At 34.6% G+C, this 27,830-nt stretch overlaps 1 protein-coding gene across 5 annotated transcripts in view; it reads right to left on the reverse strand.

The window, feature by feature from the left end:
* The window catches only part of LOC143257602 (uncharacterized), a 117,656-nt gene that overhangs the window by 63,554 nt on the left and 26,272 nt on the right, over window positions 1–27,830 (reverse strand). For 2 of the 5 annotated variants that reach the window (XM_076516566.1, XM_076516564.1), the window contains exons 1-6: window positions 26,272–26,618; window positions 16,119–16,291; window positions 13,604–13,706; window positions 10,169–10,259; window positions 1,064–1,109; window positions 56–128 (exon numbers count right to left, since the gene is read on the reverse strand). In XM_076516566.1, the coding sequence (XP_076372681.1) occupies window positions 56–128; window positions 1,064–1,109; window positions 10,169–10,259; window positions 13,604–13,706; window positions 16,119–16,206 (401 nt within the window). In that variant the 5' untranslated portion in view covers window positions 16,207–16,291; window positions 26,272–26,618. Of the gene's footprint in view, window positions 1–55; window positions 129–1,063; window positions 1,110–10,168; window positions 10,260–13,603; window positions 13,707–16,118; window positions 16,292–26,271; window positions 26,620–27,830 lie in introns of those variants that run through there. The other 3 variants (XM_076516568.1, XM_076516567.1, XM_076516565.1) reach the window with 3 other exon arrangements.

Here is a 27,830-nt window from a genome sequence, read left to right on the forward strand (position 1 = left end):
TTTATATACTCTCAGTATTAAGCAACTAAAAGCTGATATTTTTTTTTTAACTCACGGAACTGCCACAGAATTAAGATGTTCCTGGTACTCTCCATACGTTGTCCACAGGTGCTTGCTGAAAACATTTCCTACATGAAAATATATGCAAAAGTAAATCATGGAATCTAAATTAAATGTTTCACATAATTGTCTTTCTAGAAAATAAGAAATAAAAATCAAATAACAATTAAAACACATTATATGCTTAAACGACAACAGAAGGTACCAACATTATTCACAACCGAATCACTCAGAAAAACGAATTAAAATGTGAGATAAACGGTATGTACATAACCGTAACTTGCATAATTCCGTTTGTTCTCAAAACATGGCAATACTCGCGAACTAATTAACTAATTAATTAACGTTTTCAAGATATCACCTCAAAAAGAAAAGAAGTTAATGAAAATAATTGGTTTTATTGACTTTTTTTTAACGATAGTCACGACATTTCTGTTGTTGATGTTGTGACTTGCATGGACGAGTGTAATCGACATGTTATTTGTGTGTACCTTATGTAGCAGTGAAACATCCTGAATAATATCAGCATTATATGGAACAATCACACTGAAAGACGATACAATACTGATGATACACCTAATTGATGATACACCTAATGGATGCTAACTAAAACTATATATTTAAGTTCAAGACTTTATGCAGCAAATAAAGTACAACTGTTTCAAAATACGTTTTTATACAGGTAAGATAAACAAGTTCGTTCAAATATACCCTTTCTGTTTTTTCTAGCAAGGCAGGCAAGTGATGAGACTATTGTGTAGTATTTATTAGGGGTGTCCTGAAAGTCAAATAACAGCTGGGGGCAGTTAAGTTTGTCGTTTAAAATTTTTCATAGTTACCGATTAATGACACTTTTAGCGCCATCTATAGTAACACAAAGATACTGTAGTTAGTCCATATTAGTTCCTGGAAATTTTTAATACATTATAAAGAATATAACAGCTGCAGTGTGGCATAAAACTACGAATAAACGTTAAAAATATTTCTTATTTCTTTTACTTACCAACTCTTGATCTTAAAGGATCCCAATCTCTCAGTATCACCTGTAGCTATTAGAAAGTGCATTGTATTACTTAATAATTAATAAACGTATGTTCTCAAGAAGTATAAACGTTAATTACGTTCATATCTCTTAATTAAAACACATAACATAAGATAATAATACCCTAAATGACTATAATGTTATAAAAAAGACACCCTAAGACAGCATTTAACGTGTTTGTGTGTTTTTCTTATAGCAAAGTCACATGGAGCTATCTGCTCAGCCCACCGAGGGGAATCGAACCCCTGATTTTAGCGTTGTAAATCCGGAGACATACCGCTGTACTAGCAGGGGGCAACACAGCATTTAACAACAACAAAACCTGAAATGGCAAATACTTTGGACGGATAATGTGGAATTACAAAATTTAATGGAGTAAAATACTGTAATAGCAGAAATAGAATATTTTAATTATATTGCAAACGATCTTTCACAATACCTATTAATCATCAAGTTATTCACCTGTTTTTCTATCATACATTACCAGTGAGGAAGTCCACATATTAAGCAGTTTTATATCTGGGTCTCTTATAAACTAATTTACACACACAAAATCCAAAACAACAAAAAAAGAAGTGTGTGAAATAAGTTAATTTCTGTGTAAAGGAATTTCACACAAAACCATTCGAGCCATACTTGCGCTAACCATCCATAATTTGGAGGCGATGAATTAGAAGAAAGGTTACTCTAATCGAATGTTTGTTTGTTTATTTTGAATTTTGCGCAAAACTACACAAGGGCTATCTGCGCTAACTGTCCCTAATTTAGCAGTGTAAAACTAGAGGGAAGGCAGCTAGTCATCACCACTCAACGCCAATTATTGGGCTACTCTTTTTCCAACTAATAATGAGATTGATCGAAACATTATAAGGCCCCCACGGCTGAAAGAATGAGCATGTTTGGCGTGACGGGAATTCGAACTCGCGGCCCTCAGATATTCATGTATGATGCAGTTAGGTATTCATCAATAGAATCTGAAGAAATAAACTTCTACTAACATCAGGAAGAAAAACAAAAGGAAGAACTTCTGTAGGCCCTCAGTTAGGGATAAATGGCAACAAACAGTACAGAAAACAGAAAAATTGCTTCGGTTTGTTTGAATCTCGCGCAATCCTATACGAGGAATATCTGCGCTACCTGTCCCAAATTTAGTACTGAAAGACTAGAAGGAAGACAGCTAATCACCACCCATCGCAAACTCTCGGGCTACTTTTTTGCTAACGAATAGTGGGTTTCACTGACACATTACAACGATCCCACTGCTGAAAGGACGAGTATGTTTGGTGTGATGGAAGATTCGAACCCGCCACCCTCAGACTGCGAGTCGAGAGCTCTAACCACCCAGCCATGTCAGACCAAATATAAAATAAAAAATTAAATTAAAATAATTTAAAATTAATGAATTAAAAATAGTAAATCACTTAAGATACTAAAGTATTTAACAATAATATAAACTAAATGTGTGTTTGTGTGTGTTTTATTATAGCAAAGCCACATTGGGGGCAATCTGCTGAGTCCACCGAGAGAAATCGAACCCCTGAATATAAACTAAAAGTAGAATTGTATTGATTATTATACTATCGATAAGTGGCGCAAGCCACTAAAGTGTGCTAATCACGTGGCTGCATTTGGCTCACCTTATTTAATATTATTTGTATTTTTCTTATAGCAAAGCCACATCGGGCTATCTGCTCAGCCCACCGAGGAGAATCGAACCGCTGATTTTAGCGTTGTAAATCCGGAGATATACCGCTGTACTAGCGGGGGGCAATATTATTAGTAATACTGACGGTAATTTTCTTTACATTTTTTGTATGGCTGGTATGTTATTAGTCGTAACCGACAAAGTAACGCACCAACAAGCAACTTGGATCACAAGTTAAAAAAAGTATGTTTTTAGAAAATGATGGATAGAGGCAACTCTTAAACCTTCTTAGCTAATAACATAAACACTGTTTTCATTTAATAATGTAGTTAGTTAGTTAGTTATCACCATTAGTTTCCATCAAGGAACATAGGGCCGCAATCGCTTGCGGATTCTTCAACAGGTATTTAAGTTAGTAGTTTGTTAGCCCACTGCACCGAGCCGTCCCTAATTTAGTAGTGTAAGACTAGAGGGAAGGCAGCTAGTCATCACCACCCACCGCCAACTCTTGGGCTACTCTTTTACCAACGAATAGTGGGATTGACCGTCACATTATACCGCCCCCACGGCTGGGAGGGCGAGCATGTTTGGCGCGACGCTGGCCCGAACCCGCGACCCTCGGACTCCGAGGCCAATAATGTACTTACATTTCAAAATATTTTTGTACTTAAACTGCAAATTAACTATTAATATTGTGTACGAGTCTATAAGCTAGCATTTTCAGTTTAATTTCACTCGGTATATTATCAAACATGTTATCTTCAAAATTTAACATAAAAAATTAAAAATGAGTTATTATTGAAGTAGAAGTTAGCTAGTCAATTATGCCTTAACCTCACGCAACGTTAGTGTAAAATGTAAATGATTTAGATTAAGCTTACGGAGACAACTAGTAACAAGTAAAATTAATACGGGTTTTTTATGTTATGGTTATAGTTAAATACAAATTCAGATATTTAGATTTTCATAAACTACAGTGTGAATGTCGTTGAATCGTGAAAGTAAAATCAAAGAAATTAAGTAATTCTAGAATTAACATAGAGGAGATTTAGTTTTAAGAAATTCAAATCAATTAACATTTCATGCAAGTAAGTACCAACAATTCACCTAGTAAACAATAATAATAAAAAACTATTTGAAAGAAACAAAACCACAAAGCGAATGAAAGTCTGTGTTACGGTTCAATTCATTTGAGATACAGCATGCTACATTCACAAAGAAATGATTAGGCATAACCTAAAATTACAGTGCAACAACGCACACTGAAATGTATGCGAAATTTCTCAGTTAACCGAATAACATTTGTCAAAGCTCTTATCTAAATTGTGCAATACTTGTCTAATATTAAAACAGAATGATTTTGTCGTGCAATCTTGAGACAGTTTTATTTTTCTAACAGGGTTGATGACATAAAATGGTTTACTGTCAGAAACAGTGAAGACGAGAGCTTCACTTTGTTTTTTATAAGAGGGGAATTTGTGAATAACAGTTTTTTGTTTGTTTTTCTAAAGGATGGATGTGCAGGGACAGCCTTGGAAAACCAAATGGCCCTTAGTTGTCCATATGTTAAGCTTGCAAACATTGATAAAATGGAAGAAACTGTGTAAAGAAAAAACACTTACAGGGTGATCTCACTCAAATGAAAGGAATCTTTAACAAAAAACAAAAGTTTCTATCAGTAGATCCCTGTAGGCATAACTTGAAATATTATATGCAAGTCAGGTTCAATATTAATGCTAATAATTTAGCAAGTTGCTGGTTATGATTGCATATTTACTAGAAAAACATTGTCAGTGTATACATTTCAGAAGGAAATTGACAGGCTCTTATTGCTGAGTATAGATACATTTCAGTCTCTTATGTTGTAAGATTTGGACTAAAAGTTACTATAATTGTGGTTTGTGGTATTGTTTTGCTAATCAGTGCTATGTTGATTTTATAATTCTCTTTTGTGCTTCATGATAATGCACCAATAAAGGGGAGAATAGCATGAAAAAATAGGGAGGAGAGAGAGCAAGGGATGTGGTTGCATCCCTCTCTGAATAATAATGCCCATCTCCTGATTCTCCCAAATTCACATCATGTGGTCAATCTCAGTGTTTATTGTGTAATTTACAGTTACTTTATCTATTTGTTTATTGTGTAATTTACAGTTACTTTATCTATTTGTCAAAATTCATGTTTCTGTTGTTGTCATTCTCCTGGATTGATTTTCTGCTCTAATCCTTAATTTTCGTAAAAGTTCATTAATTTGTTAGAAAGGTGACATTGAAGTACAAGAGTGGAAAGATATAAAAAATGATAAATATTTGATTAAAAAACTGTTAAGTGATTAAAACAAAAATAATAGGTTACTTATCACTGATGATGTTACACAGGGTAGTATTCCTTGAAACATCACTGTTGATTTTGTAGTTAGAGATATTTACCATGCTGAGTTTCAGAATGTAAATTTGTTTTTGTTCATATTACTCACAGAAATTGTTGTTGACATAAAATGTATGATCAGTTACTCATCTTTCCCAAATTATATTTTGGTTTAGTAAAAAAAATTGTAAGGAATATGCAGTTTTAACTTTCCTGAATGGTTAAAAAAAAACTCGGAACTTTCCACTTGACCCCCTGGATAGTAAGATAGTTGCTTCAAAATGCTTGGTTTCCATGGCAGTTATTCCTATTGGCCAGCCAGCTAGACTCAACAATCATCTGTGGTGTAGTTTTGATAGTAGTAATAAGTAATTGTTAACTTGTGATATTAATAAAATGCAAACCAAGTAACTTACACATGTTCTTCCCTCATTCCTATATCTGTGATTAATTGACACAAGTATTAGGCCAAGTGGCTTCCATTGACCCATTAGATTTTGTTATTTATAAGTGATAATTCTTAATAGTAAAATACATTTTTTACTACAGAGTGGCCATCAGAAGTGGGAAGTTTTAGGCTATTGATCCTGGTACAAGTGGCTTAGTTATATCCATTTCTGTCTAAATCAAGCATCTTTTAACTTTTCATGAAATAGTTTAAAACATTATTACATGTAACTAAGATATATTTTTATATTGAAGAAAATGGTCGAAAAGAAATCGCAAATTAACACTCATACGAAAAGACGTTTCTAGTCCTGATTTCTCCAAGCCCGTTCACCCGGCTGTGGTTTCGCTAGATAGTAGATAGGGACAGTGGGAATCTCGTTAATCCATTCATTAATGGATTTAAATGGCAATTTCATTTAAATACAAAATTATTAGCCTAATATTAATAACCTTTCAAGTTGCTCTGGGGCCCATTAGGCCCCTCTTTTCGTAGGAGTGTTAAGATTGAAAATATACATTTATGAACATTTAACCCTATGTGAACAGGTTTCTCTATTGGACTCACAATCCACGTTGAAAAATTAATTTTTATTGTAATCTCAAACTTACTGTCCTGAAACATAGTGTGAATTTAGTAAATGTGAAAAGTATGTGATAATGAAAAAAATTTATGAAAATATTTATTGTAAGATTTACTGAATCAGTATGAGTGCTAGGTGGTTTTTACATTAAGAATAAAAATATTTCTGTTTATCTTAAAAAAGTTTTTATATTTCATTTCCATACTCTCTAGAACCTCTTGATTGAACATCAGTTGTTTTATTTTGGTAACATTTTATAATTTCTCATATGTTCTCTACCATAACACTAACTGTAACAAAATAATCTGTAGTGAAAGTGGAAAAATGTGAAGTAAGGTTAAAAATATATATTTTTTTCTAAAATTACTGCAGGTTATAACAAACAATTACAGTTATACAAGTTTCCACTTTTCACAGCTTCTGTTATCTAACGTTCTTTTATTGCTCTTTGAACCTTGTAAACATGCAGCAACAAACAATAAATCACTCAGTGGGATTTTGAAAAGTTTATGGTAAACAGTGTTAACTTACCTCATGCTGTACTTAACTATGTATGTTCTTTGAGAAATGGTCTCAAAAATTGTTCTAATTTAAGTTTTCTTGTATAAAGTAATAAGTGTTTAATTTTACATTGCATTTACTTTTGTTAAGAAATATATGTATATATATTTTAGTGAAAGTTAATACATTTTGATAAAGTTAAGTAAACAAAATTACAAGGAAGGACTGTGTTAAACCAGCAAATCCAAACATCTAATTATATTAGTTTGTTATAACTTAAAAAAACAAGACAAACCAAAAAACGCTGCATTAATTGAAAATATCCTAGGGTACAAACAGTAATGTACTCTGGGATCTTTTCAGTTAGTGCAGCGTTTTTGTTTTGGCTTGTTTTTTAAGTTATAACAAACTAATACACACACACACAAAAACAAACATTTCAGAATATACACATTTTATCTTCAGGAACTTATCTTGAGTGTGGTAAATTTGCATAAGAAATTTCTAAACTTAACACTAGCAATCAGTAGATACTTGCCAGTTTTGGCATTGAACTTTTATTCACAAACATGAGGAAACAATACAAATAATTCATAAAGAAACTTTTCCCCACTAGATATGAAACGTTCACAAACTTTAGTCATCAACAGTATTACTGAAGCTTTCCCTCAAGAATAATCACGTTGACCTTAACAGTCAATTATATGACCAAACAGGTGGTGAGGCAGTGGGGTTAACTTTGGGGCCAACTCTTACTAACATATTCATTTGAAACTGTGAGCATTGGTGGTTAGAAACCTGTCCTGTTGAATACATACTAGCTTTACAAAGGAGGTATTATTGTGGTATGTTTCTATCATCTTAAAACTACGCCCTTGTGCAAATTAATTGAAACAAGACGGAATATTACGATTTTTTTGCATTTTATTTCTGAGAATCCAAAAATTACTCACAAATTAATGCATGATATGACCGCCTTTATTTTTCAGAAGATCATTAATCCGCTTCGGCATTGAGTCCACGAGTTGACTGCAATCTTTACTAATTTTTGGATCGCGGTACCACACCTCAATTATGGCCTCAATTAGCCTATCTTTCGTAGTACAGTCTTTTTCCCGAAGTCTTTCTTTACAAATCACCCAAAGAATTTTAATAGGATTTAAGTCCAGAGAGTTTCCAGGCCAGTCCAGCACCTTTATTCATGTTATAGTCATAAAATTCTTCACAAGCTTCGATGTGTGGCATGATGCCAGATCTTGCTGAAAAATGCCAGATCCATCTGGAAATCTCTTTTTCAATTCTGGAACAATATTTCTCTGCAAAACTTCGATGTACTGTGGTCCTCGCATCATACCTTTTACGATATGTAAGCCTCCGACGCCATAGTAGCTGAAAAAGCCCCAAAACATCTTCAAGGGATGTTTTACGAACTGATTGATGTGAGATTCTCGAAGTTTCTCACCTGGAGATCTGCGAACATGCAGGCTTCTTTGACCCTGTACGAAGAAATGAGTCTCATCACTGAATAACACCTTCCTCCATTGTTCTTGCGTCCAGTTCTTGTATTTCAGACCCCATTGATACCGTTTTTCTTCATTAAGTTGGTAAGAAATTGTTTTTTGACTGGTCTCCTTGCCCTTCTAACGCAATTTCGAATGACGTAATATTCCTCAAAATTTCGTCATATATCCCAAAAATAGATCGACCGTACTGCAAAACACAGCTAATGACGCCGTCTGTGTGAAAAAATGAATATTAAAGGAAATCAGCGGGTCCAACGAGTCTACACCGGCTGCCATGCTGAAAATATTGTAAAATGATCATTTGTTTCAATTAATTTGCACAAGGTTGTATAATGTCAATTAGAACAGAATCTTCGTAAATTTAAAAATAAATCACAATTATTATCCGTCCTAATCACTAGATGGAGTATGAAGATTATTACCCATAATTGTTTGCGAAATGCTTGTTGACGTGAAAGTCTCGACGAGCGTATTTTAAGATGGCGGTATTCACACTTTAGCCACTGTAATTAATAATAAAAACTTGAATGAAAAGTAAAGAGAGTATAATTCTTTAGCCAAATTATATCTTCTATATACAGTGCCAACGTAGACTTTTCCTCGATACTAATAAATATTTCTTGTCGAAGAATATATGGTGTGAATTGGGTTAAACTGGTGAAGTGTAAGAATTTCAAAATTTTCTTTACGTACATCACTCTGAAATTATGGTAAGGATTTTGGGCACCATACTTATTTATTCATTTTACCACGATATATTATTAAATATTATTATTTTACTTTAGTTATCCATCTTATTCTTCGTTCATTAGAAATTTTGTATGGGAGATCTGGAAGGATATTTTTGGTATTTTAGTTTTAAACCTAAATACCGATTAGTTTCAAGGTTATAACTATATTAGTATCTATTTTATAGATTGGTTAATGTCATAGATGTATAACTATATTGAACAATAAAATTAAATGTCAGGTACATTCTCGACATATAAGATATCGTGTTGCTCTCGGCCTCATGAAACTAACATTACAGAGGATATAAGAATTTTGACCAAAAGAACAAAACGTTATAATCACCACCACTAATAAGGTATTGTATTATTTCAGATCGTGTCGATGTTTCTTCGCGTCATTCTATATATTTTTTTAATTAAACATTGTTAATAACAGTAAACGCTAAAAGCAATGTAGTATTTTTTTCCTTGAACGTGAATGAAAAAATCGTAACTATTAGAGCATTAAATGGCACGGCATGGCCAAGCGCGTAAGGCGTGCGAATCGTAATCCGAGGGTCACGGGTTCGCGCCCGCGTCGCGCCAAACATGCTCGTCCTCCCAGCCATATGGGCGTTATAATGTGACAGTCAATCCCACTATTCGTTGGTAAAAGAGGAGCCCAAGAGTGGGTGGTGATGACTAGCTGCCTTCCCTCTAGGCTTACACTACTAAATTAGGGACCTACTCACTTAAATACCTGTTGAAGAATCCGCAAGCGATTGCGGCCCTATGTTCCTTGATGGAATCTATTGGTGATAACTAACTAACTAAAAGCATTAAATATATTTAGGAATTTTTTCACCACGAATAAAATATTTAAAAAATATTAATAGAGTAGAAAAAATTAGTTCATTTTAAAAAATATTAAACATGTTGGATTACTTGTCTATAATCTACATTTACTATTCACATTGTAAAAGTTGATAAAAGCCAAGCGTTCAAGAATATATCACTTTTGTGTTTAGTTATGCTCAGAGATACATAGTACGCAGCGGGCTAACTGTACCCTGCCCATCACGGGTATCTAAACCTGATTTTTAGCATCGTAAGTGTGCAAACTTATCACTAGGCCACAGAGGAGAAGAGGACAATAAACCGATAAAAAATGTTTTGATTTTTTCTGTGTAATAAAAAGTATTAACCGCACAGCAGAGGCCTTTATAGGCCTAACTTTGATGACCCCAAACGCTAGATGTTAATTGCAAGTGTTATTACAAATGACTTACCTTGTTAATCACCAGATTGCTTAAAGAACTAATTGGATCTACCCATTCAAAGAGCGCTTTGTGTTCATCAGGTCCAAAACAAAGCAGTTTCCTACAAAGTGACCAAAGATTTATTTGGAATAAATCATATTTACTAATCGCATTAATCATTTGATAAAAACAAACAAAAACACTCGTACGAAAATCAGCTAAGAAAGATAGGACACCCTCTAAAAAACGTTACATGCTTAACCAATCTAAATTGCTCTCTAAAAAAGATTGTCTGTATTCATCAGCCCAGAACACCCTCTAACCAAATACAACTTATATGATCAGTTTAAAAACACGCTGCCAATAATGGTAACCAATGTCATTTGTCTAAAATTTTCTCGAATAAAAATTATTTTGTTAGTCTAAAGCGCCCCTAAAACAGCTTACCCACATCATCAGTAACGAACTCACTCTATAAAAGTATACTTTCTACAGCAGTATAAAACATTTTAAATAAAATAATGCTTGTGTCAACAGTCTAAAATCTTATATAAAAGGTTATCTGTCGAGAGCATCTTGTACAAGAAATAAGATTTTTTAATTTTTTTATTTTTCAAAAAACAACAAGATGAATGCTAAAGGAAACCAAAGAAAATGTTGGTTTACCAGAAGGAATCGACAACTATCAGACACGAAATCTGAAACTGAACTCTGCAGTGTCAGATCTTTCATGAAGAACAAGATGAAACATGCATAACAAATGGTGACGAAACTTGTAGTGCGCTGGGATAATGACCTTTAATTTTAAATTGCTAAACGGAACTTATTCAGTTATTTGGGATTTCAATAAATTGGAAAAAAAAAAAGGCCATGCTCGGAAAGAATATTTAAATCTTAAAATATAAATCCAAAATTTTCAATTAGACATTCGTACAATAGAAACCTTATCGTATTGTTTTCAACCAAAAATAGTCGAAGTCATTATTTTACACTCCTGAAGTAAAACTGCATCACTTGTAATTGTTTCAGTCTCCGACAGATAGCGCATTCGTGATACTTTGAGAAAATCTTAATGGAATTACTTTGAATTTTTGTCAGTACAAGGTTTTGTTTGTTTGCAGTGAAGCACAAAGCTACACGATGGCTTATCTGTGCATTGCCAACCGTGAATATCAAACGCAATTTTTAGCGTTATAAACCCACAAACTTAGCGCTGAACCACAGTCCTAGGCTAAATGTCCAGCTGTCTCATTCCAACGCTTCTGTGCGTTATCCATACCACAGTTTCAAAGTAATGTAGCCATATTTTCTTCTCTGAAGTATAATAATCGTGTATTCAATTTATGGAAATAAACAACCGATTTATGTATATCATTGGTGCAAAGTGTTTGTAAATAACAACAAACTTTCCTAAAATTATATTGGTTGTTACATATACGTATTAAATTGTGTCGTTCGAAATTCGTCTGTGATAGGTACACGCACGCGCAGATATACTAAAATGCGTCGTACAAACGGTAAATATTCTATTAATTTCTGTAAAACAGCAATATCTTAAATAGTTAGCCTTGGCCTGATGCAAGCGCCAAGCGTGTCTTAACAAGAAACAATTATTTTAGAAACAGTCTTCAACAACGTCCCAAAAGAGTGAAACATGTTTAGAAATGAGGGTAAGGGTATCGGGGAGCGAATCCCCTCAATATCAACTTTGAACAAACACTCAAAGTATAAAACAAGTTGTTTCTAAGACATAGGGGGATATTGAAAACTAACCCTTCTTAAAAGCTTTGAACAGATGTCCAAACGTAAAACAAATACCGAAATTATACAGGCTCTATCCAGAGAACTATCATTAAGCTACCACAATATTACTCCATAGAAAAAAAATCTGTTCATGGTACCATCCTCTCAATTCTGCGAATTCGTAAAATACTCAAGATAAACGGCACATATATAGTATTCCTTAAGTAGTAGTAGTAGTAGCTTATTATTATTACTTCTTTACTTTGAAAAGCAGCCACCTTCCCACAACTGTCTGCAGGCAGTGAAGGATGATATAGATGTGGGGCGTTGTGGACTTGAGCACCTATACCTCGCTTTCCTAATATTTGTTTCTTTTGATTATTTTATTATTTAATTATTATTGTTATTTATGAATTTCCTCATGTGAGACTGGCGAACGAAGGTTAAAACTGACAAACGACGAAATCCCACCGTAATGCATGTCCTACTTTTTAGTCACCTTCAAAACTTATGGTACATTTTATATTCCACTTTATGACTGTATCCTGGGATCCCTTCAATTAGTGCGTTTTTTATTTTTGTTTGGGCTTGTTTTATGTTTATAACAAACTATCATTAGTCAGAGGTTTGGATTTGCTGTTTTGAACGCAGTCCTTTCTTCTAATTTTGTTTCATTTCACTGTTGAATATATGTACACGTTCACACACATAACATATACGAAAATTTTCCAAGTTATAGTTATAATAGAAGGTAGCTCTGAAAAAATTAACCGAATAAATAATTCTTTCTTATCCGTTATTTTTTATTTTCTCGTGTTTTAGTCCATTTCCGTTCGACAAATGACTATACGTGTCAGTTAGGAAACGAAATTGTACATTTCATTACCTCTTTATAGTTCGAAAGTGGATGCAATTTGTTCTCTGTCCACAGATAGAAATCAAACCCGGAATTTTAACGTTCAAAGTCCGTAAATTTACAGGAGGAACGATTTTTATAACAGTTTTAGTTTCATTTTTTTAGGCCACAATGTGTGTGTGTTTTTTTACTTTGGTGGACGTGTTCATCCTGTATCATGATATAGTTTATTGGTATGACCTCAACAGGATTAAAATCTGATTTTCGAACGAATTATTCTTATTTACAGCAGGTACAGGACCCACTTGATTAATTTATGTGATATTGGTTAAAGCTTATCGATTTGTGCTTTTATCAATCAGTAGACAGTTAGAGGCGTTTAGGCTACCCACTTTCAACAGTTTTTTCTTCGCCATAAAAAAATCATGCAACAAAATGTAAAGAAACACGTGGAGGATTAGGAGTCTAAATCAAAATCTTTTTTTTTTTTATCTTCACTCTTTTAAACACTTAAAAAAAGACAATTGAGCGATTTACTAATTATTTAACAGACAAGCCATAGTTTAAACTTTAAAAAGGGCTTTTTAAGCATTTTGACAAAGGTTTGTTCTATAGTCTATAACGAACTTTACGGTGTATGGGTACTCACCACAAAGGTTTGTTCTGTAGTCGTTAATGAACTTTTCCGCGTGTAGATTACTCACCACAAAGGCTTGTTCTGTAGTCCTTAATGGACTTTTCTGAGTACGGATACTCACCACAAAGGCCCATTCTGTAGTCCTTAACGGACTTTTCTGAGTACGGATACTCACCACAAAGGTTTGTTCTTTAATCCTTAATTGACATTTTTGGGTATGGATACTCACCTCAAAGGCTTTTCATACATGTCACACACACTCCTCAAGGTTATGTAGTATTCTTGTTCTGTGAACAGCAAATCTTTAATTAGACAGAAAACCTCATCAGACTCTGTAAACAGAAGAAATGAGAAGGTGAGGTTTTGGTCCATCGAAATTCTCTCTTTCGGTTATCATTTAAAAGTGTTTCGACTATAAATTGTTTACTTGTTGTAAAATATACATATATACATATATGCACATACACAAATACACATTCATTTTTCTGTTTTCAATATACTTAACGTCGATTTGGGAGTTTTAGACATTTAAAAACAAACAAAGAAACAAGAAATTGAAATGAGAACAAAATGATAGATATTTTGGTTTCACAATAACAGTTGCTGGAAAGACCCGGTAATAACCAAAAGTCATATCGTTTAAAATGTCAGGCAATAAATAAATGCGTACAATTTATTTTAGTTTGTGCTTAAAGGTCATTTATTTGTAAAATAAAAATTAATACTTTAAAGTACAGTTGATGTCGCGTATTTGTATAATCTAGTGTAATCTGTCTGGTCTAACAGAAATTATAGCAGAAAATATAAAAATTTGGCATGTAATCTATTCTCTGCCCTCTTCCGTCGGTTATTTGTCAATAACAAATGCCTTGTATAAGAGTTTCTTGAGTTTTGAAATCTAATAGAAGTAGCTGTGGAGAAATGGCCACTTTGATAAACAATTCCTGATATAGGCATTGGCTAGCTACCATACACCAACAGTAGTTAATGGCAGTGCTTGATTCGGTACTTGAAACGTAACAGTATTTTCAACACTTGTAAATGTTGGACTTTCGCAGTACTGATTTTCTTGTGCACGAGCGTGTGAAAGTCGAGTCTTGGCCTTAGTATCATTTTTAAATATAAAAATCGGACATTGGAAAACTGAAAGGATTTTTTTTTTTCCTGCGAAACTAAGTAGAAGCAAAAATTTCAGATATGAAATCTTGTTAAACTTTTCTTCAATTTTAGCATCTTTGAGCCTAAGACTCGAGAAATGGGCTTAACCACGAGTTTTATACTTTCTGATATTCCGGAAGTTCGAACACGAACAAGACGTGCAAGTTAGTTTAAATTCTTTCAATTTAACGACAGATTTTTTCTTTTTTTTTATGAAAAAAAGTGTAGACGCTAAAGTTAAACAAGTACAAAATAACATAAAAGGGTAGCTAATTGGTTGATGTTAAGCACAAAGCTACACAATAACCTACCTGTGCTTTGCCTACCACTGGTATTACCAATGAGCCACTGGAGTGGGGGCATAAAAGGTAAAGACAAACAAAAATTTTTTTAAATGGCGTAACGTTTCATTATTTAAATATTTTCTTCATACTAAATTGGATTTGAGCCCTATAAAAATAAATAAAAACTTTCAATTAGGTCGCGTGTTCCAAATTCTCTAACTATAATGCCATGTAACTTGTAATCTCTGATTGAAAATCAATCTCAATAGTACATAACAGAACGTTTCAACCTGAAAAGTATAATACAATATTAAAACATTTTTGGAAACCTGCCAAGCATAACTGACTTTTCTCCAGTTACAAATTTATAGACAATTTTTCAGCCCAGCGCAATAAGTCCTTTATTGTGATCTAATAGATGGTATGACGCAACAGCAATTTGTTAAGACAGTTTCACAATGTCAGGTACTTGGAACAATTTTTACATTTGACTTCCGAAAGCTTTTCATCAATTTTTCACCACATACGATTTTCTTTGGGCTTGAACGACGTCTAAAGAGTGTGAAGTTACTTCGTGCATCATAGTAATTATGAATACGATAGTTGAGAAAAGAGTTGTTTCTTTTGCACGAAAAACTACGATGCAATTTTTTCTACGGAACCAACTGGAGAAAAATATTTCAGATATAACAAAACTGTTGTTTTTCAAATTAACTTAAATTTTAACAACCAATACAGTATTTAATATTAAGGTGGTTAAAAGGCGTTAATTTATCTACAATATCATTATCACTTCTTTAGCTGTTATTAAATCTGGGATTGTAGAGGCACACTATTGCTAGTTTTCGTTCCCTCCGATTGGAAACTGCCGTTACATATATGCAAAAAGTTACTGCAAGACTCGCCATGTTTCTCATCTTCTATAAACACTAAAACTCGTGTTACTTGAGCAAGCTGGCTTTCTGATGGCTGAGCAATTAGATCGTGACGTAAATAAGTATTGAATCAGTGAATAGATTGATAAAAAGAATCTGGAACTGAATACAGAACACAACATAGAATGAAGCTTAGCACTTTGAGAAGATGTCATTATTAGAATAATTTCAGGATTTAATGAATTAAACGCGTTTCTTTTCACTCTCGAGATTTTAAACGACAGTCAGAATCTGTTGTACATAAGATTGAAATATAAAAGTGAAACTTTTTTGTTATACAAAACATAGTAAAAACTGACGTCTACTGAGGGTTGCAACTTAGTTGTTAAGTTATGATATATCGTTTTCTTATGTCATTATGACCAACCTGAAAGCCCTTCTTCCAGAATGACCTCCTCTACGCCCAAGTGTATTGCTCGTGTCAGTTCATCCACCGGTGCCCCCGTGTTCGACATCCGAACTTTTGGCTTTTTTTACGCCTAACTCCTCAACCAGAGGTCGCACAATTTCTCATACAAGCAGATGACTTTCTCTCACAGTCTATAATGATCAAGTTAAAACACGCATTATTTTATCAATATCCGTATTTGGAAAAATGTCACTTTTTGACAATTTTCATAAAGACAGTTAATGGCATTATTAAATAAAGCTGCTGTGTGGCTATAACAGGTGCTACTCGTATATAGACATGCAGTTTCAAGTTCATCACAACACAATATTTTTACACCAGTTATATGGTGTTTACACTTGCTACTGACTATAAAACATTTCCACATTGTTACCTACTGCTACTACTAACTATAACACATCTCCACATTGTTACTTATAGCTGCTACTGACCTTTATTTAATACGTTCCCCGTAGACACCTAATGTCGGGCCTAGTTAGTACTTGTAAGGTTGACTATCTGGAAATACCATATTATAATAGCATTATAACTTTCATTTCACAGGTCAGGTGGTTATGGCGCTTGACGCCGTTGCACCAAACATGCTTACCCTTTCAGCCGTAACGACGTTATAATGTTATGATCAATTCCATTATTCATTAGTAAAATAGTAGCCTATGAGTTAGCGGTGGGTAATCATGACTAGATTCCTGACTCTGGTCTTACACTACTAAGTTAGATATGCTTAGCGCAGATGGCCCTCGTGTAGCTTTACACGAAATGCAAATCAAATCAAACGTAACACGTTGGCTACCATGTTGGTCACAACCAACTTGTAGTTATGGTCCGCATGACACACCGAAAGAGTTTGGGGCACTGTGAATTATCCTTAGCATCTTTTGAATTTTTTGTGAATATGTTAAAAAAGGGAAGTTGTACTATTGTGCAATGAAACGTCTTGGTAAACGTCACCAAGGTATAAAGCAGTGGTTCCCAACCTTTTTTATGCCCCGCAACCCTAAAAAAATTTAATATGTTTTGGAACCCCACACAGTAATTATTTATTTAACAATAAAGGTGAAGGTGGCCAAAACAAATGTTATCTCGCACCCCCTGGAACGCTGTCTCGCACCCCTGGTTGGGAACCACTGGTATAAAGTTAACACGTTGTATAGAAATTGTCATTATTATAATATTAATAGAATAATTATGTTTAATGTCTCGCTAAAAGGTGTGAACTAGTGGTTTTATTGTACACGGTCATAGCGTATTAATTAATAATAATTCTTTAAAAATTAGTACGCCACCTATATACACCCTTGTGCAAATAATTGAAACAAGACGGAAACTTACGATTTTTTTCAATTTTTTGCGTTTTATTTCTGAGAATCCAAAAATTACTCACAAATTAATACATGATATGACCGCCTTTATTTTTCAGAAGATCACTAATCCGCTTTGGCATCGAGTCCACGAGTTGACTGCAATCTTTACTAATTTTTGGATCGCGGTACCACACCTCAATTATGGCCTCAATTAGCTTATCTTTCGTAGTACAGTCTTTTCCCGAAGTCTTTCTTTACAAATCACCCAAAGATTTTCAATAGGATTTAAGTCCGGAGAGTTTCCAGGCCAGTCCAGCGCCTTTATTCGCGTTGTAATCATAAAATTCTTCACAAGCTTCGATGTGTGGTACGGAGCCAGATCTTGCTGAAAAATGCCAGATCCATCTGGAAATCTCTTTTTCAATTCTGGAACAACGTTTCTCTGCAAAACGTCGATGTACTGTGGTCCTCGCATCATACCTTCTACGATATGTAAGCCTCCGACGCCATAGTAGCTGAAAAAGCCCCACAACATTTTCTTCAAAGGATGTTTTACGAACTGATTGATGTGAGATTCTCGAAGTTTCTCACCTGAAGATCTGCGAACATGTAGGCTTCTTTGACCCTGTACGAAGTAATGAGTCTCATCACTGAATAACACCTTCCTCCATTGTTCTTGCGTCCAGTTCTTGTATTTCAGACCCCATTGATACCGTTTTTTCTTCATTAAGTTGGTAAGAAGTTGTTTTTTGACTGGTCTCCTTGCCCTTCTAACGCAATTTCGAATGACGTAATATTTCTCAAAATTGCGTCATATATCCCAAAAATAGATCGACCCTACTGCAAAACACAGCTAATGACGCAATCTGTGTGAAAAAATGACTATTAAAGAAAATCAGCGGGTCTAGCGAGCCTACACCGGCCGCCATGCTGAAAATGTTGTAAAATGACCATTTGTTTCAATTAATTTGCACAAGGGTGTAAGCACGCTTGTAAGTAGGAAACTAACTATTGTAATTAGATTGTTCAAGATTTTTTTGCTTGTTATTTTGCGGAAAGCTACATAATGGGTTACCTGTATTTTGCCCTCAGACATACCGTTGGGCTTCAGGTTTGGCGAGCACGAGACCGTCTTAGTTGTGCTTTACAACTCAAATAGGCCCAAAGTTAATGTACAATCCAGCCAAAAGCATTATTCCACACCGCCGTTTTAATGAAGCAGCCCATATAACAGCATTAAAAACATACCGACATTCCAACATGTTTTCTCTGCCACGCTCCTTTGTAAATAGTGAGAAATGTAAGAGTAGTCACAACGATAAGCTTCGTCCAACGACGTTAACAGTAGGCAGTGGCACGCTGAGAAATTATAACCTTTTACTATACACATCTGTGTTATCTCTCAGCCTTGCCTTTTCCTGGAACAAGTCAGTACACGTGTTCGTACCTACCAATGAAGTGCCGTAGAACTTATTGGTAAGCTATAGTTTCGTTCAGAAACGGTAAGAACAACATTTTCTCGGAGACGGTGCCAGGGGTTGAGATGGGATAAACAAAGGATTGGTGCTGCATACTACATAATGTGGGCATACCATACTATAGAGAGTATAAAGGGGTGGGGTGGCTACGCGAGAGACTAAAGCACATTTTGCTGTAGGTTCAGTTCCAAAAAGTCCCCATCTTCCCCACCGCTGTCCCCTGCAATTACTCAACCTTTCAAAGTTTCTGTAGTAGGCTTATCAAAACGTATGAATACACGTTGACGCACACTGACACACTTAAGGTTGATTGAAAACACTGCTAGTTTCCTGGTAATCGTCGTAACATACCTTACAAGTTATTAACCAGTGTATATTATTACGTAGCTGAATGGCGTATTCTACCCTGTTACTAAGTCTGGAAGATAAGCAGCAGGGGATCAGAACGAAGCGACTGCGTTATATAAGTACCATGCAGCAAAACGTTTTCATGTGAATATTTTTTTATAGTTCCGGACTGAAAACGAACATTTAACAGGTGTTTAATATATAACGATATAATAAGTTAATTAGGTTAAGCGTCTGCTGTTGTTCGTAACATCGAAAAGTTAGTATATTATGGCTTTCTTGAACTTTTATAATAAATAATAATGGCCGTTCTGTGAGTAATGACGTCGGCACTGTGTGGTACTGTATACTGCATTTTACCGAGTCGGAATGTGACCAACAGATTTCTCTCATAATAACGACCGAACGATTCGACAGTCTACGCACGTTAACCGTCAAACTCACAGAACGATTCGGCAGCCTATGTCATCAAACTCAGAAACGTTTCGGTGGTTTGTATATACACTGGTTAACCATTAGACGTTCTTAGTGCCTACAGTGCTATAAATTTAAAATATACATACATTTAAGCCCTTCCAAACTTAACCAGCTGCCTTACATAACAAAGAACCTATATAAATCAGTTGGCTTGTTCTTGTCCCCGTTTTAGAGCAAAACCACACTAGGCTATCTGCTGTGTCCACAGCGGAGAATCGAACCTCGGATATTAGTAACTTACAGAATGAAGTAAAACACTAAATAGTGCAAAAAATAAAGGTTCAACTACATATTCCTGAGGTTAATAGAAATTCAGCTATGTCTTGAAGTAAACGCTTCCCTGTTTCATACTTTAAGTAAACCACTTACACCTGATGATAACTATGTTTTCGAAACGTTGCACATTTATAAGAGTTTTTTTCCTTACACATTCAAGCCGTTCCCAAACTTCTACTTTCTGAAAAGTGGGTCCCTCGTTACCACATTTTTAAGGCTAGACTTTCACTCTTTAAAGACATTTATTAATTATCGGTCTCTGGAATATTAAGATAATTAACTATAAATGTTATATTCATAATGACAACAATTAAATATATACATATATATAATCTTGAAAGTAAAAACACAAGACAATAATGTAGAACTCCAAACATCGAATTTTCGCCGAGTCAAATAAGAAAAACACGCAAAACATTTTCACTGGTCTTTTTTTATTATTATTACTATTAACTATATCATTTTCCACACTTGTTCCCTTGGGAAACAGCCTAGAACTTTTCCAACCCAAGTCTGTCAAAGTTCAATAGCCTTAATCCTCCCAATAATCATGCATTAAAAAAAATTTAAAACTTTTTTTAAAAATCGTGGTTATTATTTCGTTGCACGTCCACAACAAACTGCCTGCAGGACCAAACAAAAACTTGTTTTTCAGCTATAAGCCTACTTTCACATAGCCACAACTTACTAGGTCATCGCAATTTCTTGTGATTGCATTCCAAGTTAAGCTTAAAGCGTTAGGCTTAAAGCAAATACTCGGTGTTGCTTTCTCTGTACAACTACGTAGCACAAATAACTACGGGAATAATAAACATTAATAACCATCTAAGGAGAAGGGCACAGTTCCTATTAAACAAACGCTGCTAGCGCACACGTATTTCTTCATAAATGGTCAATATACATAAAATAAATAAAATGTGGGAGACTGTACATACGACAAAGCTTGTGTTGATTATTTCAAAAACAACTTCATCAGTTCTTATGATATTCTACAGAGGGAGTTAACAATTGTTCGCAGACATCAACTTGAAATATCGTTAGCACAATCTTTCGTTTGAAGCAAATTTTATGGATTTAATAAACTTCAAGTATAAAAATATACGGCATATAGAACAGTGAAGTACAAAATGATGTGTTTAGTAGAACACAAGACAGTTTACAGCCACAAAAACATTAATGTTTGTTAACAATCAACGAGGATTCACAGTAGAGACAGTTAACTCCACTACACATAGCTTTACTAATAGTAAAAACATTTGGGATTAAAAAGTAGTACTTTGGACGGACATATCTGTTATTAATTGGAGCAAGAAGGCTATTTCTGCTAACTGTCCTTAATTCTAAAGTGACTGTAAGGCAGCTAGTTAACATTATCCTCCGCCAACCCTTGAATTACTTTTGTCAGACCGAACAATGGAATTTGTCTGTCAATCTTACAACGCACCCACGGCTCCAAATAATGGATCACGACTTTATTTTTCAATAACGAGGCGCAAACCATAGACTTTACGGTTCAACGGCTAGCAGATTAAATTTGAGTAGCTCTCAGCCCAAACGCTTTACATTTACCGATTTTCTACACATACACATTAAATAGTTTGTTATTGTTTGAAAAAAAATAATTAAAACAACCGAACTGAGTTCTTAAATAAAAATGATAAAACACATACATTAAAAGTTCTTTTCGCAAAGAAGAAATTTTCAACGAATACATTTAGCTTCACTAATCTGAGCTAATAACGCTCATAGGTGTAACCCTAAGTTTAAAAATTGGCTATAATACGTAATGTGGATGATTCTTTTTAACATACTCCCCTCAGTGGAATAGTAGTATATCTGCGGACTTATACTGATAGAAACCGGGTTTAGACACCAGTGGTGGGAAAAGCACAGATAGCTTTGTGCTTAGTAACAAAGAAGCTTTTTAACATATTACTATAAATATTACCAGCTTAACACAGTGTTAGTCGTTAAGTATTTACATAGTATTTGTCTGTTTGTTTTAGAATTTCGCGCAAAGCTACACGAGGGCCATCTGCGCTAGCAGTCCCTAATTTAGCAGTCTAAGATTAGAGGGAAGGTAGCTAGTTATCACCACCCACCGCCAACCTTTGGGCTATTCTTTTACCAATGAATAGTGGGATTGACAGTCACATTATAACGCCCCCACAATTGAAAGGGCGAGCATGTTTGGTGTGACGTGAATTCGAACCCGCGACCCTCACATTACGAGTCGAGTGCCAGGTAAGTGGAAACTGTTCAACAGTGTGCATGGGCTATCTTGTTTTAGGAATTTTTGGTCGAGAAAGAGAGTAAAAAATAAATCCTGAAATAGGACACATTTCTTCTCTGTTGTCTTAAATACAAAGAAAGTTAGTATATCAGTTAAATGAGAAAATTATTATCTTCTACAAAGCAAGATATGGAATTAACATGTAATAAAGTAATCAAGTGTTTAATAACAAAAGATGGAACATTATCTAACATTGTATTTTATACAATTCTTACTTCTCTAACGGGTGCCCTCAGCTTATTATCAAAAGTTAAAAAACAAATTTATTTTCAGTATTTTTCCTATTTTCATTGTGTTTGGATCAGTTCTGACAAAAAAAGAACAAGAGAAACTGTAAACAGAAAAAAAAAATGGAACGATTTTAATCGAGAATCAAGATTTAAAAGAGAAAATAAAAAATGTTTTTGATAGGTTTAGGATAAAACGGCACCTGTTGTATTTAAGCGTAAACATTCATAATTCACCCAGCATTCCGTTTTACAGTCATGTAACCTTCATTGTCCTTCAGCTATTCAGCTCATACGTAGTCATGTTTATCTGATTGTAGGTCCTAGTACCTTATACGTAACACCTAAATATGTTTCATGATAAAATCGCAAAACTAATCAAAGAGCTATGTTTATTTTATCATTTAATTAATAGTTAATTAAATTAACTACTAAGTAGTTCAAGGGTTTCTTAAATATCCGCTTAGAAAAACAAAAAGACAGTACGATGTGTTTCGTTTAGATATAAATGTGATGCAGTTAAATCTCAAATTTGAGAATCTCGCCTAAACTGAGTAGCACCACCAAACGGAATTTCTAACAATTACTCTTATAGCAATTGTTATTTTTAAGCGTGAAGAGCTGGATTTACAATGAATACTTTGTTTGTCTGTAAAGTATACAACATACAATTAGTTTGTTATATAAGATAAATGTAACACATATTAATCCCATAATGTTCCTTTGTTACACAAATTTTGATACAAACAAGGCTATATTGACACTGGTAATAAACAAGAAAAAGTAATATAACAAAAGTTTATTCATATCAATTCACACGATACTTCCAAATTAGTTGAACACTATTATAACAATTCTAAATGTAAAATAACTATTAACCTTAATTGAAAAGTAAAAAACAATAGGTAATTATCAATAGCCGCGGCACTCGAAATTATTTTAGATAGAATTAGAATAAGTTAATCGAGACCTTCTCCTCTTTTATTATTTACAATTTTGCGTGTGGGGCTTGCGCATACCCGATTCGATTTTATTATTCATTGGGATATCTACCTTCAAACTGAAATTCCTTTAGGCAAGATTAAAGTAAATCTATCCATGATACCTCAACAGTCAAATACATCAACTGAATGGTTTTGACCTTTTGAGTCCAAAACTGTAATTAGATCTCAAATCGGTCTAGAGATGGTGAAGCTATGAACTTAAAGTTTGTACTTGTAAAATAAAGTCCTTCTATGAGCAGTTATGCCGCGGCTAGAAAAACAAAAACCAAACAGTTGTTTTAAGTTTAGGAGTGGAATATTTGTTGGTTTTAATTGTAAAGTAAAATAAATACTTGGCTTAACTCACTAGTAAATTTAATACATTAATTTTAGTTTAGTATAAAAAGCAAGACTGTTTGCGCAGGAAGTTAAAATTTCATGACAAAAGCAGACCATGATGTTAAATATATGTTTAACATGTTCTCAAGACAGAAGATCTTCCAGAGGCTAGTGTTAAATGTTTGTTGCAGGAACTTAACGTACGTTGCTTTACTTTTGAAAAAAAAAACACTGCGTCGGAGGTGAAAATTTGGTTGTTTTTTTATCATTTCGCGCAAAGCTTTTGTTTGTTTGTTTTTTTGGAATTTCGCACAAAGCTACTCGAGGGCTATCTGTGCTAGCCGTCCCTAATTTAGCAGTGTAAGACTAGAGGGAAGGCAGCTAGTCATCACCACCCACCGCCAACTCTTGGGCTACTCTTTTACCAACGAATAGTGGGATTGACCGTCACATTATAACGCCCCCACAGCTGAAAGGGCGAGCATGTTTGGCGCGACCGGGATGCGAACCCGCGACCCTCAGATTACGAGTCGCACGCCTTAACACGCTTGGCCATGTCGAGCCTCGCGCAAAGCTACATGAGGGCTATCTGCGCTAGCTGTCCGTAATTTTGCAGTGAAATATTAGAGGTAAGGCAGCTAGTCATCACCACCCACTGCCAACTCCTGTGAGATTGGCCATCACCTTATAACGCTTCCAAAACTTAAAGGTGGGTATGTTTGGTAGAACGAGGATTCGAACCTGCGACCCTCAGATTGCGAGTCAAATGGCCTAACTACCTGACCATACCGTGCCATGTTAAGTTTAGGTGGGCATGTAAGAAATATACAAAAGAAAGTGTGTCAAAAGGCTTAGGAGCTCAAGGAGAAAACGGTTAAACATTACACCTCCCAAGTAATAAGTCGAGCTCGCATTTGGAGTTATCAAACATGCATCTATACGCATATACGTCATATAAACACACACACATACACATAAGTTATCCTAATATTTCTAACTCGTGCACTGGAATGAAAATATATTTATTGCATATTCTCTTTTACTTGGGATAGTTTATCTTAAAACGGATTCTGTTATGATATTTTAAACCGTATCATGACTTTACTGATAAAGTACGCTAAACAAATCCATATTTAAATGTGGGCAACAAAAATATACTCTCGTTTCTAGGGGGTTACCCTACTTCCATAGTAGACAGGATGTTCTTCAGGATCAGTGAATGTGAGAGATCAGCTGAAAACATCCCTAACTTGGCCACCGTGTACTTTAAACTTCCCACCACCAGTCACTACCGAGAAAAACTGCTGAAACCCAAACCGAACTCATGGAATGTTCCATACAAAATGGGAAAAATATTCATATACGTTTCGGTTCCTTTTGGATGAGAAATCTTGACAAATATAAAACTAGGTTTGGTCTTAGCGAGAGGTCTTTAAATCACACTTGAAAAACAGCTGTATTAGAAATTAAACGAATATTCCGGCTCTCCCTACACTGTAAAAGTGAACTGACTAATACACTGGGTACCGTCATAAGTTATGAACTGGGCGTGGTTAATACAAATAATTAAAATTGTCTGTTATTTGCCTCCTTTCTGGTTTTATGACTGGATGAACCTTGAACCAGTAAAGTAGACAAATTGTTAAGTTGACACGTGATGCTTTTAATTAACAACAAATTACTCTCTCTATTGCTAAGTTAACCTTAATAGAAAATGACTGAATTTTTAATACATTCTCACTTTCTTACCTGGAACATAGCCCCTGTTTACGAAGATAACACTGTGAAATGACGACAAAATGAAAACAGTATACACTGCGTTTCGTGAAGAGATAAGTTCCATAGTTTAATATATATTTCACAAATTTGTGTAGATGATAAATCAACGGGTAGGTTGCAGGTTCCAACGGTTTAGTTTTACATTTCAACATTATTTAATTATTTTATTTTGAATATCCGATTGTACCCACATTTCATGTTTAGCTACTAAAAAGACTTGCGTTTACGAACTAATAAAATACCAGTATTGTAAACACTGAAATATTCCTACTTCACTAAGAAAAATATGATTTTACATCCGATATGTGTATTTGTAATATATTTATTTCTCCAACTATCAGTGTGCTATACATATATTCTATCTATCAATCTGTCTAAATGTGTACACATGCCTGTCTGTTGTACATATCTTACAACAACGCCAGCTTTTTCTTGCTCTGTTTACGTATTTATCCATTAATTTATTTTTCTATGTATCTCTTTCTCTCTACATATATCTGTTACGTGTGTCCTATCTACTAGTTTTTGTAAATTTCAAATCTGTACGTTGTAAATAACATATAACTATTTGTCTACTTGCTTACCTGTCTGTATCCAGACAACTTACCTGGCTATCTTAGCGAACAATGCACCTACTCAATCATTGGGACGTGTGATTTGTAAAAGCCACGCCACTTGTAAACAGATTATTTACCAGTTTTTTTATTTCATTACACGGATGGAAACTTGCAGATACCTTCTAGAGAAATTTGCAAACAACACAGTCACCAGAAACAAGACGTTTTTGCCCTGCCTTCACACACACAAAAATAATATAACGTAAAGTTAAATGCACTCCGACAATTCAGGGCAAAGCAACTATGCTTACAATATCTTTTCGCAGTAGCAACGGAAGAGCTCTACTGCATTCTTTTCAAATATAAAACGTGTATGGGAGTGTTATTCAAACTACCACTTATGGGACTGTTTATAAAGTGGAACTAATCCCGGAGACGATTACCTCCGCTAGACGGCGCTGAGTAACTGGTAGCTAGCGAACAGTGTGAACCGGGACTAGAGTAACTTATATGTGCCAGCAACAATCGACCACATGACAAGTAACGTATTATATAACATTTACCTGCAGTGACATCTTTATATACGTATGCATGAACGCTTCCTTGCGGTTTGGATTTATCCCACCACACCCTCATCTCCGGTTATTCACTTCGAAGTGTTAAGGCATCCATTTTTCGTGATGTGTTTTATAAAAAGACGTCCAAACAGGTATTTTACAACGAGAAAATAATAAAAATGTTATTTATTAATATATTAATAGCTAACATCTCTCATGTGAGATTTCGTTTGTTTTAGCGCAAGAGTACAAAAAGGGTTATCTACGCTATATTCACCGTTAGAATCGAGCTCCGACTTTTAGCATTATAGCTAAATTTACCACAGAAGCAACGAAAACCTTCTTGTGAGAGAGAGCACGATTTCTTCTAAAAAAAAAACAAAGGAAGTGAGAAAATACTGCGATGAACGATTAATTTATTTATTGTTTTCGGATGCCCCCCCCCCCGCTAGTACAGCGGTATGTCTCCGGATTTACAACGCTAAAATAAGGGGTTCGATTCCCCTCGGTGGCCCTATATGGCTTTGCTATAAGAAACAAACAAACTGGTTTTGGATATTGGAGCAAAACTATAAAAGGGCTGTCTGTGTGTAGCTATTCCTACTGTCGTTGGAAAGACAACTAGAGGGAACGCAAGTAGTAAAAAACATCTGCCTCTTAAGTCTAATCCAACAGTAATAACTGATAGTTAATCTTATCCAAAAAGTATGGATGACGTTTTTCTTCTGCGAACCAAACTATTGGATCCACAGTTTTACACTCAAACTACAATTAATACAAAAATAAAAGTTTAATAACCCCATGTGTAATAAATATCTAAGTAAAAAACAATTTTAATGCAGTATCCCAGTAGACAACAAACACCGTTATCCTTTAACAACGGTAGAAAACAAACACTGTTAACCTTTTGTAATAGAAGGTAAAATCTACTTGTTTTTGAACAGCTTTTTAAAAACATTTTATAAATTATTAACTAAACAGACGTGTTTATAAATCTCTGGTTTCTATCATAAGTGTTGACCTATCTTAATTAATAGAGCCAGTGAATCAGA

The sequence above is a fragment of the Tachypleus tridentatus genome, chromosome 7 (assembly GCF_004210375.1).
Source record: "Tachypleus tridentatus isolate NWPU-2018 chromosome 7, ASM421037v1, whole genome shotgun sequence".
Classification (NCBI taxonomy): Eukaryota; Metazoa; Arthropoda; class Merostomata; order Xiphosura; family Limulidae; genus Tachypleus; species Tachypleus tridentatus.